This window comes from Crinia signifera, chromosome 12 (genome assembly GCF_055691185.1).
Source record: "Crinia signifera chromosome 12, ASM5569118v1, whole genome shotgun sequence".
NCBI lineage: Eukaryota > Metazoa > Chordata > Amphibia > Anura > Myobatrachidae > Crinia > Crinia signifera.
This window is the reverse complement of record NC_139228.1, coordinates 88801818-88817870: the sequence shown is the minus strand read 5'-3', so window position 1 is coordinate 88817870 and position 16053 is coordinate 88801818. Positions and strand designations below refer to the sequence as shown.

The window sequence follows — 16053 nt, the reverse complement described above, 5'->3', positions numbered from 1 at the left end:
ACTGGTTAAAAATAATAACATAACTCCTAATGTGCTACTTTCCCCGGGGAACAGTCATTTGGTCGACATGGGGTTTTTCACTTTTTTTTTCTGAGCCGACATGTGCCGACAGGCGGTATTTCATGCCCCACCACCCACTAGGGCATGGAGGGAGAATAAAATAGTGTGCCGAGCGTGGCACTGTGCCCGAAGCATGGTGAGGGGATGCGGTGTACTTCAAACTATATACTATAGATTGCGAGCAGGGCCCTCCTACCTCCATGTCGGTTTGTATCTACCCAGTTTGTTTAATCACTGTTGTTTCATTGTCGGACATTCGGGTCAAAAAACTGTGAAAAACCCTTGTCCTTTTGACTGTCGGCCTAATGCTTGTGGCGACCTAGACCCATGTCAACCTTGCTGCATGTTGACTTAGTGGTGTTGACCTAGCTGTTGTAGATCAAATGATCCACACCCCCTCCCCCCCCCCCCCCCACCCACCCACCCACAATGTCATGAGTGCAAACATTGAAAATGGTCTGTGCATAGAAATTATGCTGGCCATACACTTGACCAACTTTTATTCTCCCCCCACCCCCCCGCCCCCCCCCCCTTTGGTTTTTGAGCAAATTGCTAACTGTCATTTGTTCCGATACTGGGGCAGATGTATCATAGCAGCGCTTATCGCGCCGCTATGATACTTCCTGCTTCGCCTCAATAGCGAGGCGAAGAAGGAAGGGACATCGACAAGATGTATTAACATCTTGTCTGCCGAAGCGGGGGAGCGTTAACTCCCCCCTTCGGCGATGTCCCTTTCTGGAGATAGCGCATCAGTATGATGCGCTATCTCCTGTCCCCCGGCCGGCCGCACTGGGCATGCGCGGGATCTCGCTGTTCACGCGAGATCCCCAGCGCAGCCCAGACCTAACAGCAGGGACAGCGCTGTCCCTGCTGTTTAGATAGGGCTTCGCCAGCCTGATGCTGGCGAAGCCAAAACCGGCTTCGTGCGGAACGGTCAGCGATGCTGACCGTTCATACATTCGGCCTGCTATCATTTTGATAGCAGCGCCGATATGGACAGGGGCGCATAGCGCCCCTGTCCATTACCGCATCCCGGCCGCATCATACATGGGGGAGAAGTGGTATCAGTGCACATAACGTGCGCTGATACCCCTTCTCCCCCATAACGACACATCATACATCTGCCCCACTGTAACATATATTCAGTCCAATCATCCAACTAGAAAATTTGGCCTAGTGTATGGCCAGCGTAAGAATCCTTGACCGCAAAGGGGTCAATTTTGTAATTAAGATTTGTAAGAGAAATGTGGTCCAACTGTTATGCCTGTCTATAGTGTTTATTTTTTATTATTTTTTAATACCATTGATCTGTTATTTTTAATATACAAATATCTATTAAACAGTCCTCTTTATAATAATACATTATGTTTACATAGTATAAATATATAATTTTTAAAGCCGGTTTTCTTGGGTACAATGCTAATGAAGCCTGCAGGGGTCAGTGTTGCTCTGCCAGTTGTGAGCGTCACTGTTACAGGAATCGCACCAATCGTGCCTAAATTATTACAAACAAATCGGTCCTCCTTTTCAAAAGCTACAATGTAATTTAAAAATGAAACATCAATTTAATTGCAATAGCTAAATTGAGGTATATGGTTAACTTTTTACAACCTATATTCGCTGGATTGACCTGTGTTGTTTTTTTTTTTTTTTGTTTTTTTTTAAGAATCTCAATACATGTAAAACCAAAAATTATGATTAGTTCTCCTTATGAAACTGGCAATTGGCTGTACTTTCGCACATTATACTGCAGGGAAATGTTCTACAGCTGAGGTTTAAGGATAGTCCTAAGAGCAATTGACTGCAAGCTCTTCTACAAGAGGAATGAGATCTTGCTTTAGTAGTCGTTGTTCTGATGTTATTGAATAGTCCGTATCTTGACGTCACTGTTTTGGGGCGTGCCCGGGCCGCCGCCGTCACAAAAGAGGCGTGCCTGGGCCACTCCGTGACGAAAAGGGGCGGGCCCGGCCGGCTGCGTCACGTAAAGGGGCGGGCCTGACCGGTGGCGTCACGCAAAGGGGTGGGACCGGCCGGCGACGTCACGCACAGGGGGCGCATCCTGGCCACCCGGACGGCTGTACACTGCCGGGGAAGTGCCGGGCATCGCTAAGTACAGCGACGCCGGGCTTCCCCGGTCACAACAGAGGGGACAATGCAGGCTGTTTTAGCGGGGCGCTGCCAGAGGGGCAGGGCGCATTTTGCACTTTAAAAATCGGGCAGGGCACAGCGCCTCGCTAAAACAGCCTAGCGGGAACACTTCCAGCTCTTGCTGGTGAAAACCCGGCGTGCTGCGTATCAAAATGCGGTAAACTGGGTTTTTACTGCATTTTTTGTTTAGTGCATCTCGCCCATAGCCTGTAACATGGCAGCTTAGAGCTGTTACCGCTCCTCTTGAGGGGTAATTCAGGCCTGCTCGCTAGGTTGCGTATATTCGCCCCCCCTGAATCCATATGCTTACACATCCACTTGCATGTGGCCGCACAGAAGAAAAGTCATTCTATGGTTACTCATTAATTTGGTTACACCCCTCCCCCCCTTATATAAAAAGCCAAGAATTCCAATACTATGTACATAGCATGGGTTGATTTAGTGATGATAAAAAAATAATTTCTCTATAGGGCCATACAATGTATAGAATCTATCTTTCATAAAAATAGCCAGAATACCTTACTAAAAATTATTGCTTGTAATTGTTTTTTCCTTTATCTATAAATTATGCATAGTTATCTTAAATGCATATGGCAGTCACAGGTAAGAAACCTACACTGTTGGGAAGCAAACGGTACTTAACCGCTGTGATTTTGTTTAATGTAGGAGAACCCTCCCCCCCCCCCCCCCCCCCCCCTCTAACTCGATGGATAGTAGTAGGGCAGGTTCCAAATCCGGTGGGAGAAAGTCGGGAACAAGCTCTGAGTGTTCCTGTCGACATAACTGGACACTGTGGGGATCTCTTCTTTGTGCGAGTTTGCGTCACCGGCTGATGCGAAGTTGACGGGACAGTTTGCGTTCCACATGTCCAGCAGCGTCACCTGTTGGTTCTCTCTCTCTATGGAACTCAGGAAATCCTTCAGGACTTGTTTGAATATATATACAATTTCCCACGGTAGCACGTCATTCTCGGCCAAAACCTCCCGGAATCTGGCAACGGAAAGAAAACCAGTTTTAGAATTGTTCTATTTATTTTCAAGAGGAAGAAACAAATGGGATGGGGTTTAGGGGTCAACAAATAACGAAAGGAATGACACCAGGGGGGAAATGGACAGGATCCTGGAGAATGATTATGGGGTGGATGTATTAAGCTAGGTGAAGTGATAAAGTGTCTGGTCTTGATCACCGGCCAATCAGCTCCTTCCTGTCATTTTCAAACCTGTAGCTTCACAGTTAGGAGCTGATTGGCCGCTGATAAAGTACCAGCCACATTATCACTTCACTGAGCTTAATAAATCTGCCCCTCAGCCACACATTGCTCACGCTGCCCAGACTAGCATAGTGTTTCCAAAGAAGTGCTTATGTCCAAGATTTGTAACCTGGTACCATGGCCCTATAATAACAGATTTGTTTGAGTATATTGTTGCTACAGTATATATTGTGACTTTTGCTGGGAATGCAATGGATGATTACCGCGGCCAGCAATATAGTGAACTATATTGACGGTGCCGTGGGAGAACTTTATAGCACGTACACACTGACAGATATCATTCATGATGTCCCCCCACCCCCTGTACATGCAGTCGCTGGCGATATTGTCAGATTGAGCTGCATGTACGAACAGTTTGGGGTTTGTAAATGACACCCAGCTGTGCACATTGTTAACACTGGGCATGTGATATCGTTAACCGTATATTGCCCAGTGTGTACCCAGCATTTTATATCCACAGGGAGTTTGCTAATAATTGCATTGGCACTGGTGGAATATCTTCCCGTTCCTGACTGCTTTACGCCTGGTCCAGAGACTTAAGGATATCAAATAGTTGCTCCATAACTCCTAGACCTGGTGAGGCCTGGAGTGTCGGTATGTGGGCCATCCAGTTATACAAGCAGTGGGATTGTCACACCCTTGTGAAAGTCGTTCAGATCCATTTACTCTCAATCTGCTTAAGGGGAACTATTACTGCATAGATTTCTGTATGTACTTGTGTCATCAATCCATTCTACATTGACACAAGCTGCGGAGCACATGGTCCTATACAAGTGCAGCAAACAAAGTTCTCTGCCTGATTTACATGCTGTAGGTACATGTGTAGTTTGGAAGATTTTGCACAGACAATAATGTAGCCGGAAGGGTTACACTGAGATCAAAGCTAACCAATTCCTCTATAGGAGTACAGGTATATAGCCCTGGCGCTACCATGAGCCCTGAGCAGAGCCGGATTAAACCTTCGGGGGGCCCGGGGTCACTTTAGACAGGGGGGCCCCCTACCACTTATCAATACTGCCCGCAAACTGCAACACAGATTAGAGGCAGTATAAACTTGATCAATGGGTAACTGCAGAGTGGGGGGGGGGGCGGGGGAGAGAGATACAGTGTAACCCCTGATGAAGTCTGGTTAGACGAAACGCGTAGGGTTTGGATGCTGTGGTGTGATCTCTACCACCACTTTGAGCTGAACAAACAGACATGGATGTCAAGATTTTATAATCTTTAAAAGATTTCACTTGATGTTTTGCATATTACAATTTTTTTTTTTTAGTCATTGAGGTGTGATTCTACAAGGTGGTGGTACCATTCAGCGCTCTCTATTTCTTCCTTTGACAGGCTCAGCGCTGCCTCTAATTAAAAACCCTCCCATGATGAGACTGCTCCTGCTGCTGTCCTCCATGGCGCTGAGAAGCATATGAGCTCCACCAAGCAGAGCTCAGCACAAGCCTCCCAGCCTCTGACCTCTTGCGCAAAGTCTCATGGGACTTGGTCAACACCCAGTAATGCACTGCACACTTTGTGCATCATTGGCAGATAGCACTACACCACTCCCATGCACAAAACCTTTAGCTAAAAAAATAAATGTTCTAAAAAATACATACTAACCACAGGTGGCCCCTAGATAAAGGGGGGCCAAGAGGTACTGACCTCCTTTGCCGCCCCCCCCCCCCCCCCTTTAATCCTGCCCTGAGTACAATATGCAAGGGAGAAGAAAAATACTCTTTTTTTGCTGAGGTACGTACTGGGGTTATTCTTCTCCGTTTCATACCATAGGTGCATGGACAGAGAGGTGGCTTACGGCAGTGAGTTTAGATTACATTGCATTTGTATACAGGTCCATCCCGGGAGCGACCTAGCATTTGCGAGGTGAAGCTCCCCTCTGTGACCCGGTAATAAACATGTGTTGTGACATCACACGGGGGCGGGTAGATCGGCGGCGTGTCAACGGGGGGGGGGGGTGGTAGCGCTTGGAGATGACTTTACCTCCTCCTTATAGTGTAAATGAGACCCTGGTCACTCGACCCAGAATACCTGTTTACACTGCCCAGCAACCTGCGTCCGACCCGGTTAAAACTATTCTTTTAACCCTGGTTGGAATGGCGGCTTGCTGGATCCATGTTTTTCCAAATTGCCCCTTCAACTGCACAGAGACCCGGGTTGGACCCGTGTTATTTGTGCAGTGTATAAATAGTGGTATTACAGGGATTTGGGATAGAAAGAAAAATGCTTTTTAATTGGAGTTTAACTTTTTGCATTTTTATTCTTTTGACATTAATCATGTACTAGGTGAATACAATGATGCAAATATATCGAGTCACATTTTATAAAAACACAACCCAAAGAACAATGTAATCAGAAACCAAGACTAGGGGGGGGCGTGGCCTAGCAGCCATAACGAGCAGACGTGCTTTCAGAGAGCTCCGTCTGAATCCACAATTTTACCAGCTTTATACCCTCCATTCCCCCACTAGAAAGCCGGACCTGCCCTACCTATCCACCGGACAGCACTAGGACACCGGTTGCGGAGCCGGGGAGGGCCTCCTGCCTTCCTGCGGGTTGCGGCCTGGTGTACCTTAGAAGCCGGGGCCTCAATTTTGGAACAGCCGACGGCAGCGCGCGGACGCCCACCATCTGATCCGACCAGCGGCGACTAGGACAGCGGTGAGAGGAGGCTGGGGCAGCCGACCAGCGGGTAAACAGAGAGGCGGAGAGGGCGCTGCAGGAGAGAGACCAGGTCACCGTCCAGAAGCAGCGGCCGCCATTACAGAAGGCGCGCTGAGGACGCGCTGCACAGAGAGGTAAGGTGCCGCCAGAGAACTGCAGCATCCCCTCTCCCCAGCCAGACAGCGGAGATACCGCTCAGAATAAACACAGCTGAGCCCCGCACAATACAGTTAACAAAGCGGAGAGGCGTCTCAGCCTAATAGAAAAATCACCTTGCCAGCGTCATCTCCACATCTCCCCCCAGCCAGTGACAGCCCTGCTACCAACGCAGCTCACAGCCCACCTGCCATTACCTTCAGAAGCAAGGGGAAGCACGTCAGAGGTGACCCAGTGTCCCCCCTACATCGCAGGGACCTAGCATAACCCTAGGTCTCAGAGCTCACAATAAAGCCTCACCCATAGACCCCATCAGCTTAATAAAGTGAAGACATATGATCCTGGGGCTCCATCTAGTGGACCAAAAAAGCAATTGCACCACCAGAAAAATTTGGAGTTAGGAAAGTTAAATAACATCCCCAGTGAGGAGCTCTAGCCTCCAGTGTCACATCTTCACTGTCAAAGCAATCTACCCGTCGCACAATACCACTATCAGGAAACGGAGAAAAGATAACCACATTGGTACCGGTGAACTCTGTCGCCCCAGTTCACATTCACATACACGCGAGACTTTCTCTGAGACACGCTGAAAATATCATCATGAAGTAATTATACAAGTTGGCCTCTGTCATTATGTAAAACAAAGATTGTGCACAGAACGACCACCCACTGGGAACAAGATCGTGAAGGCACCAACTTAGCGACTGCCTACACCAGGAGATCCCCAAAGCTTAGTATGCCAGCTAAACGCCAAAAAGAAGCTCCTAGCACCCCACAAGGGAGTTTCTTCAAAGCTCAAGCCTCCCCGACGACCACAAAATTGTCAGCCCCACCTGCGGCGGCAAACCTAAAGCAACTCTCGGCTCTTTTAACCCCATTTGATCCTAATCGACACTCTCAGACAGACGCCTCGGACATGGGAGATGATGCCCCCCTGACGGTGGGCCTAATGAAGCAACTCCTTGCCTCCTTTAAGACAGACATTTCGGCAGAATTTAAAACAGCCTTGCAGACCTGCCAGCAATCAATCGATGATATTGGGCAAAGAACGGATCATCTGGAGACCAAATGTGAGGAAATAGTCGGCTCTCATAACGACCTACTCACCTCACACGACGAGCTACAAGCTGAAGTGGCATCCTTACGGAATAAAGTAGGGGAACTTGAGGACCGATCAAGACGAAATAATGTCAAAATAAGGGGAATACCGGAGTCGGTGTCCAATCAAGAGCTAGAAGATTATGTAACGAAAAAATTCAAACAGTTACTACCAGAAGCAAGCAGTCAAGACTTACTATTGGATCGCGTACATAGACTCCCTAAACCCAGATCGGCCCCGCAAGATGCGACAAGGGACACTATCATGCGTTTCCACTTTTACCATATCAAAGAAAAAATACTGCTGGCTACGAGATCCAAGGACCTAGCGTCACCAATACTGGGCCCCCTCCAAATCTTTGGAGACCTATCGGCTACTACCATAGCCCACCGACGCACATTTCTGCCAGTAACCAGAGCTCTACAAAAAGCCGAGATTCAATACAGATGGGGATTCCCCACCAAGCTGATAATACGGCGCAACGGCTCTACAGATGTAGTGACGACACCAGAAGATGGCATAAAACTTCTCGTCAAATGGAACCTAGATGGCATCGCAGCAGCAACTTCAAAACCCCCCAGACTAAATAATGACTGGCTTACGGTGAAATGAACCGGGAGCACTTCGGTGTACAGTATATCCTTTGAATTTAGCCATGTTTAAACGCTGAAAGTTTGGCAGTTTGCATTTAAAAGATGTGTAGGGTATCTGCGCAGTTGGCCTGCACCCGACGAGCATGCGGGGATATATCCCGACTGTCACATCCCACGATTGATTAGTAATGGAATGAGGCGAGCTGACGGTGCAGATATCTTTTTCTTATTTATGTTCTTATTTATGTTTCCTTTTGATGTGCTCCTAGTCAATGGCGTTACCTGGAAAGCCACCCAGGAAAGCTACACAGGAATATTAGCGTTATAAGAATGTTATACTAAAGTTCTATAATTAGTACGTTATACTAAAGTTGTTTAAGTTTCTGAGTAAACCAACTTGCACTAATCTTATCCAATACAATCTAACCAACCAGAGAATGACAGAGGCGCATTCTCTATCCACGCCTCCTAAATGTGCCACCCCCTAAGGTGGCCCCGTCTAGCAGTACCCACCGGGTACTCTCAAACCCCCCCGTACTACCCCTGTATTTCCCCCCCACCTAATCCAAAGGTACGGTCCCTACTATATTCCATCGAGTGGCCCATCCCCACGACTTTACACAGACAAATAAACCACAAGCTAGATGACAGCATCCATCAAGTCCAACTAAAAAATGGTTAATGTCTTATCTTTAAATGTTAAGGGTCTTAACTCACCGAACAAAAGGAAACTAGCACTGCATCATTTCGCTAAGGTGAAAGCACACGTGGTGGCGGTCCAGGAAACTCATTTTATGGCTTCCTCCGCACCTCAGTTCACTAACTTTAAATTTCCCACTACCTACACCTCCAATGGCCCTAAGAAAAAAGCAGGAGTAGCGGTCTTACTATCCTCAGCCTGCAAATTCGTATTAGAGAAACAAACAACAGACTCAGAGGGTCGCTACCTGATTCTAAATGGTAAATTGGAAAATAAACAAGTCACGATAGCGAATGTATATGTACCCAATTCCAAACAGATTCCCTTTATACGAAAATTCTGCACAGTATTACAGGCTAACTGCTCGGGAAGTCTATTGCTCCTAGGTGATTTCAACCAGGTGTTGGACGCTCACATGGATAAATCATCCCCACTTCGAACCCTAACCAAACCCACCCCTAAAGATAAATCTAACCAATTTAGGAAAATTTTAAATGAATATGCCCTATATGATATTTGGAGGGCCAAGAACCCCTCGTGCAGAGACTACACCTTTTACTCCCCGGTGCATAATTCTTATTCCAGAATTGACTTAGCCCTATCAGATAAATGGACTCTCCAGCAGATCAAAAAAGCTAGTATAATCCCCATACCCTGGTCTGATCACTCTGCCTTGACACTTAGGTGGGACTTGAATCATTACCATCCAGGCTCGAGACAGTGGCGCTTGGGCAACTACCTTCTAGACATCCCAAACGTCAAAGAAGCTATACAAAAAAACCTGCAGCTATTCTTAGATACAAATGATCCAACAGACACAAATACCTTTAACTTCTGGTGTACCCTGAAAGCCGTGATTAGAGGGTCAATTATACAAGCAGCAGCTAGACACCGCACCAAACAAAATAAATTGATGAAAGATGTAGAAACCCGTTTAGCTGAATTAGAATCCAAACTTAAACTCTCCCCCACTGACAAATCAATATATAAAGAGTTACTTAAAACTAGGGAGGAATGGAACGTGCTTACCCTGCAAGAGGTGCACAAAAACCTCTTCAAATTGAAGCAAAAATTCTATGTCCAAGGTGATAAAGCCGGTAAGCTATTAGCACGAAAACTTAGGGGCAAAGTAGCACAAGAGAGAGTAAAGGGAGTGGTAAACTTGAAAGGCTCAAGTCACGGATCCATCAGAAATTGCGAATGCCTTCGCTGAATATTATTCATCACTGTACAATTTAAAAAAAGACCCTGGAACCCCCCAACCCACGACAGAAAGTATAACCTCATTTTTAGAAAAGATCTCCCTACCCTCCCTGGACCGGGCCACTCTTCTTTCCCTGGAGAGCCCCTGGTCGATAGATGAAATTGAGAAAGCAATATCGGACCTTCCACTAGAAAAGGCACCAGGCCCAGACGGCTACACCAATAAATTTTACAAAACCTTCAAAAATTTACTTTCCCACCCAATGCAAAAAGTATATGAGGAAGCCTCCGCAACAGGGTCCTTCCCAACAGAAATGTTAGAAGCGCGAATAGTCGCATTCCTCAAACCGGGGAAGAATCCCTCTCACCTGGCCAACTTTTGACCCATTGCACTTCTAAACACGGACGTAAAAATATACGCAAAGCTCATTGCCAACAGGCTTGCGCCGCTGCTCCCATCCCTCATCTGCCACGATCAGGTGGGGTTTGTGGGTGGTCGCCAAGCATCGGATAACACTAGAAGACTGATCGATGTCCTAGACGCCTTCTCCGTGTCCCCTGAGCCGCTGCTCTTGCTCTCGTTAGATGCGGAGAAGGCGTTTGACCGCTTGCATTGGGGCTATTTGCGGGCAGTACTGATTAAATTTGGTATTAAGGATAGAGCCCTATCATCAATATTAGCCTTATACTCAAACCCTTCGGCTAAAGTCTTCATAAACGGAATGCTCTCCGCGGCATTCACCATATCCAATGGCACGCGCCAGGGCTGCCCCCTTTCCCCCTTGATGTTTACCTTAGCAATTGAACCACTGGCCGAAACTATTAGGACCACAACTACAATAACAGCCCCCTCACTGTTTGGTCACTCGCAGAAAATTTGCCTATTTGCGGATGATGTGTTGTTGGCTATTACAAATCCTAGAACCTCCCTACGCGACCTACACAAAGTCCTACAAATATACTGTATGCATCGGTTTCCTTTTATAAACTAAATTGCTCCAAAACAGAAGCCCTCCCGATCCACTTCACCCCTACCTTGCTAGACCAACTTAAATCCAAATATTCCTACGCATGGCAGGAAAATAGCATCAAATACCTGGGCATACAAGTCCCGGCAAAAGCCCAAAACATTCTTTCATGTAATTATCTCCCCCTGCTAGCTAACCTTAAAAAATTAACACAGGAATGGATGATGCAACACGTATCATGGATGGGCCGCATAGCGGCGCTAAAAATGATGCTGCTCCCAAAACTGCTATATCTATTTAGAACAATTCCCATATTACTGCCAGACTCCCTACTAGCTAAATTCAACAAACTATTTGCATCGTACATCTGGAAAGGCAAGAAACCAAGGCTAGCAAGGAGGATAATGGCTCAACCCAAATCCTATGGAGGCCTGGCGTACCCAGACCTCCAAGCGTACCAAAGGGCCTCGTTGCTATCCTCTATAGGGGCGTGGATGACAACTGATAAACCTAAACCTTGGGTTATAGTGGAAAGAGGTCTGGTGTCCCAGTTCCCCCTCATGGATTTACTATGGCTTCCTCCATCAGAAATAAAACAAATTACCCAACCTTCTATAGTAGTTCAGGCGGTATGTAAAACATGGAATACGCTGAGGTCCCGCATGCTAGAAGGGCCACAACCCACGCTAGAACTGTCACTGAGAGGACTGGCACGCCTGATCCCAGATTTGTCCCTCGACCTGTGGACAGCTAACAATATAGTCACACTGAATGATATAATAGATTCAGGAACAATACTTTCCTTTACCCAAATTCAAGAAAAATATTCCATACCCTGGAAAGAGTTCTATAAATACTTACAGGTGCGACACTGGCTACAGGCTGTCTCCCCACCCTCTCAGGCCCTGAAGCCAATACCCAGTACAACAGGGGTTCTACTTCATAGGACAAACAGCAAAGGTGCAATATCAAGATGGTACACCTCTCTAGTCACTCCTCAACATTATACAAAACTCTCATCTCAAATTAAATGGGAAACAGATATGGGTTTGACTATGTCAGAAGAGGAGTGGCAGTCCGTCTTTCAGATGTGCTTTAAAATGTCTAAGTGTGTATCCCATATAGAACAATTTTTTTAAACCATTACATAGGATGTATATGACCCCCGCCCTTCTCCACAAAATAAGCGCATCGAACCCACGGTCATGCTGGCGTAACTGTGGCGGAGTGGGATCAATATACCACATATTTTGGTCCTGCCCTCTAGTAACTGACCTTTGGAGGAAAGTATTCCGATTAGTCGCCAATATACTACATTACCCTATTGACCCACGGCCGAAGGTTGCATTGTTTCACGTCCTCCCAGACTTAACCTCATACTCCGATAAGTATGTAGTTAGTCATATATTGGCTTCAACTAAACGTCTCCTAGCCCGCAACTGGAGGACAACTACCATACCTAGCCTTAAAGAGATAGAAGAGGCAGTACAATCTCACTTTGAATTCGAAGTAGCGGGCACATCTTTTAACTCATTGACATCATCCTCAGCAACTAAAGTATGGCAGACTTGGATGGAATATAACCAAAACTAGAAATGTAGAAGTTAAACAATGTATGTACTTTCTAACTCCGAACACTTTACTGTATTAATGTACTTCCACACTATGTTTTTTTTTTTTTGTAATATGGAACTGTAACCGTACCCCCCCTCCCTCCCCACCCCTGTCTTTGTTCTGTACCATTTCCCCATAAAACAGAAAAAATCAAAGTCATAAGAAACGCTTGCAATGTTACACTGGTTATTTTGATATGTGACTTCAATAAAAAGTTAAATTTGAAAAAAAAAAAAGAAACCAAGACTAGGGCCCTTATTCTGATCGGTGCGGATATATCCGCGTGCGTTCGGCCCGCCGATGTTTTGTGTCTGCGCATGTGCAGAGGCGTCTCTGCGCATGTGCGAGCGGGGCGTACGGCCAAATCCCGCATGATATGTGAACACTCCGGAGAGGGGCGTGAAGGGCTATTTGGGCTTATTACCATATGCATACGCCCCGCGTTTCATGGGCGTTCCCATGAAAACGCTGGGCGTACGTATGGTAATGCGGCCGTGACGCACGTGTAGGGGGCGGATATATGACATCGCCGGATGTCAGCTGCCCGCCCAGATCCCTGCTTTTGCACGGAAAAATGTCCGTGTGGTCTGAGGTTGCGGGTGCTGGTGGAGCACTCGGTCCTGCATTCGATGGTCTGCGACCATCGAATGATGGGGGAGGTTCCCTTAGATGGAGGAGGTGTATTCCGTGAAAAATACACGTGCGGTCCGTTCGGACAGCTTCTTACCGCATACGGACGGAGTTGGCGATCCATATGGAAGGCGGGGTTTCGCACGCACGGTCCTGGCCGCATAATCGGCTCCGGCCGCACCGATCAGAATAAGGGCCTAGATCAGGGCATTAAGTAGACAAATGAAACAATATACAAACCTACATATAATCAAAGCCCCAAAGTATATGCCTAATACCAAAAGGCCCTGCACCCGGATATAGCTAAAGAGAGACTTTGCCTCATTCCAGCTGCTGATCATTTAGATCAGGCATGTCCAACGTTGGCCCTCCAGATGTTGTGAAACTACACATCCCAGCATGCTTTGCAATAGTTTTAGCATTCTCTAATAGCAAAACTGTGGCAAAGCATGCTGGGATGTGTAGTTTCACAACATCTGGAGGGCCAACGTTGGACATGCCTGATTTAGATAATAAACATTGAGTATTGGGCAGTCGGTACCTGCTGAGCACGGTCCCTGTGTGACAGGGCTGAATCTGGGAGCACAGCACCTCCAGTTGTTTCTGCTCGGTAACCGGAATACTTGGCTTCAAGCTGTAATCATTTCTCAGCCAGTTATAATCCACTCCCGGCTTCTGGACCTTCTGCTCGTTCTCAATCTCATGCAGTAACCTCTCGCGCTCCCCCAGGTGCCACTGCAGTTCCCTCAGCAACGTTTTAGTCACCACCTCCGAGCCGGAGTGTTGTGTCGACTTTTCGGATTCACTTCTTGACCACTTGATCCAGCCAAAGAATGGCATCTTTTTGTCTGAGCTGAAATGGGTGTTTTTAGTTAGAAATGGTTTCAACATGTTCACATGCTGGAATTATAATGCGCGTAAAACAAGCGGTACAGTATGCAAGTTTTTTTTCTGCAAAAACTAAGCCACAATAAAAAGCTTGGTATGATTTACCTGGCAATAATTTATTTCAACTGCTGAATGTTTCCTTGTGCTCCACTTGCCTGTAAGACTAGGTTCTTTCACGTCTTGAAATAATGCCTGTAAAAATATATTGCGTTTCATTAGAGGCTTTCCTCTCCCAGTACCCGCACTACTGCTGCCCTGCTGGTGCCACGCTGATATGGAAGTACCAATGGAAGCTCTTCTCCAGGCATCTAGCAGTATAGTGGCTGTCTGTGTACTAACCACATCGGCTAGTGTGCCTGCACTTAAAGTTCAGCATGTCACGTGACATTGTTGTGCCTAGCTGCACGTCTGTCATAGTTGTCATCACCATAGGTAATCTAAAACGGAAGTCTCCCCTTATTCCCTCCCATCACTAATAATAATAAAGAAATAGCTGCAAGCTCCTGTTGGAGAATTCTAACAATATGTTTTTGTTTCGTATTCAACCCAAATTGACATTATGCTTTAGACTGTGTGTGTGTGTGTAAGACACTGTGGCTGCAAGTATTGCCAGGATAAGGGACACACTGGCTGCAAGTATTGCAGGGGTAAGGGAGACACTGTGGCTGCGAGTACTGCAGGGATAAGGGACACACTGTGGCTGCGAGTACTGCAGGGATAAGGGACACACTGTGGCTGCGAGTACTGCAGGGATAAAGGGACACACTGTGGCTGCGAGTACTGCAGGGATATGGGACACACTGTGGCTGCGAGTACTGCAGGGATACGGGACACACTGTGGCTGCGAGTATTGCAGGGGTAAGGGACACACTGTGGCTGCGAGTATTGCAGGGATAAGGGACACACTGTGGCTGCGAGTACTGCAGGGATAAGGGACACACTGTGGCTGCGAGTACTGCAGGGATAAGGGACACACTGTGGCTGCGAGTATTGCAGGGATAAGGGACACACTGTGGCTGCGAGTATTGCAGGGGTAAGGGACACACTGTGGCTGCGAGTACTGCAGGGATAAGGGACACACTGTGGCTGCGAGTATTGCAGGGATAAGGGACACACTGTGGCTGCGAGTACTGCAGGGATAAGGGACACACTGTGGCTGCGAGTATTGCAGGGATAAGGGACACACTGTGGCTGCGAGTATTGCAGGGATAAGGGACACACTGTGGCTGCGAGTACTGCAAGGGATAAGGGACACACTGTGGCTGCAAGTATTGCCAGGGATAAGGGACACACTGGCTGCGAGTACTGCAGGGGTAAGGGACACACTGTGTTTGCAGGGGTAAGGGACACACTGGCTGTGGGTGTTGCAGGGGTAAGGGACACACTGGCTGTGGGTGTTGCAGGGGTAAGGGGCACACTGGCTGTGTGTGTTGCAGGGGTAAGGGGCACACTGGCTGTGGGTGTTGCAGGGGTAAGGGGCACACTGGCTGTGGGTATTGTAGGGGTAAGGGGCGCACTGGCTGTGGGTATTGTAGGGGTAAGGGATACACTGGCTGTGAATATTGCATAGTTAGAGCACAGGGAATAATGTATTGGACTAACCTACATAAATCTCAGTCTGTGAGGGATATCACAGCTGGCATGGGATTGCAATGACACATTGTCGTGGACAAGCACAACACACATTAGTTGTGAAAAATAACTTACCATCAATGTGTTGCCAATGTTTCCTCTTTGTCCCATTTAGTATTATATGTAGAGTCCCTACTTCATGTTCTGCCGATAGTCTGTGCTGTAAAGGCTGAAGCAGTCCTTTCCTCCCTCCTGTTTTTCCTTCCGTTTCAGTTATCTAGTCTCTTTTTATTAGTCTGAACCCCGGGCATTAGGAGACAGCAGCTCCTCTCCTTACTTCCTTCAGAGATTACTGGTTTTACAGCTCGGAATTCTCTCTGCATTGTTGCATGGCTTTTTGTTTTGTATTATATCCCCCCCCCCCCCCTCCAGAGATGCTGAATTGTTGGCCAACAGAAGCTGCGTTAATGTGCCCTAGATGTCAT

The 16053-nt window shown here is 47.1% G+C and overlaps 2 protein-coding genes across 3 annotated transcripts in view; one reads left to right on the top strand and one right to left on the bottom strand.

Moving 5' to 3' along the window:
• The window catches only part of TDRD9 (tudor domain containing 9), a 112095-nt gene that overhangs the window by 5317 nt on the left and 90725 nt on the right, over positions 1-16053 (top strand). The window lies entirely within an intron of this gene.
• Positions 1217-15983, bottom strand: RD3L (RD3 like). Of its 2 annotated transcripts, XM_083166637.1 has the most exons (4): positions 15704-15983; positions 14102-14188; positions 13650-13961; positions 1218-3198 (listed from the first exon to the last, which is right to left on the bottom strand). In XM_083166637.1, exons 3-4 carry the CDS (start codon positions 13946-13948, stop codon positions 2907-2909), a joined length of 591 nt encoding a protein of 196 aa, XP_083022763.1. In that variant the 5' UTR covers positions 13949-13961; positions 14102-14188; positions 15704-15983; the 3' UTR covers positions 1218-2906. The 2 variants fall into 2 exon arrangements, with proteins under 2 accessions (XP_083022764.1, XP_083022763.1); XM_083166638.1 differs by lacking the exon at positions 14102-14188 and having other exon boundaries at positions 1217-3198.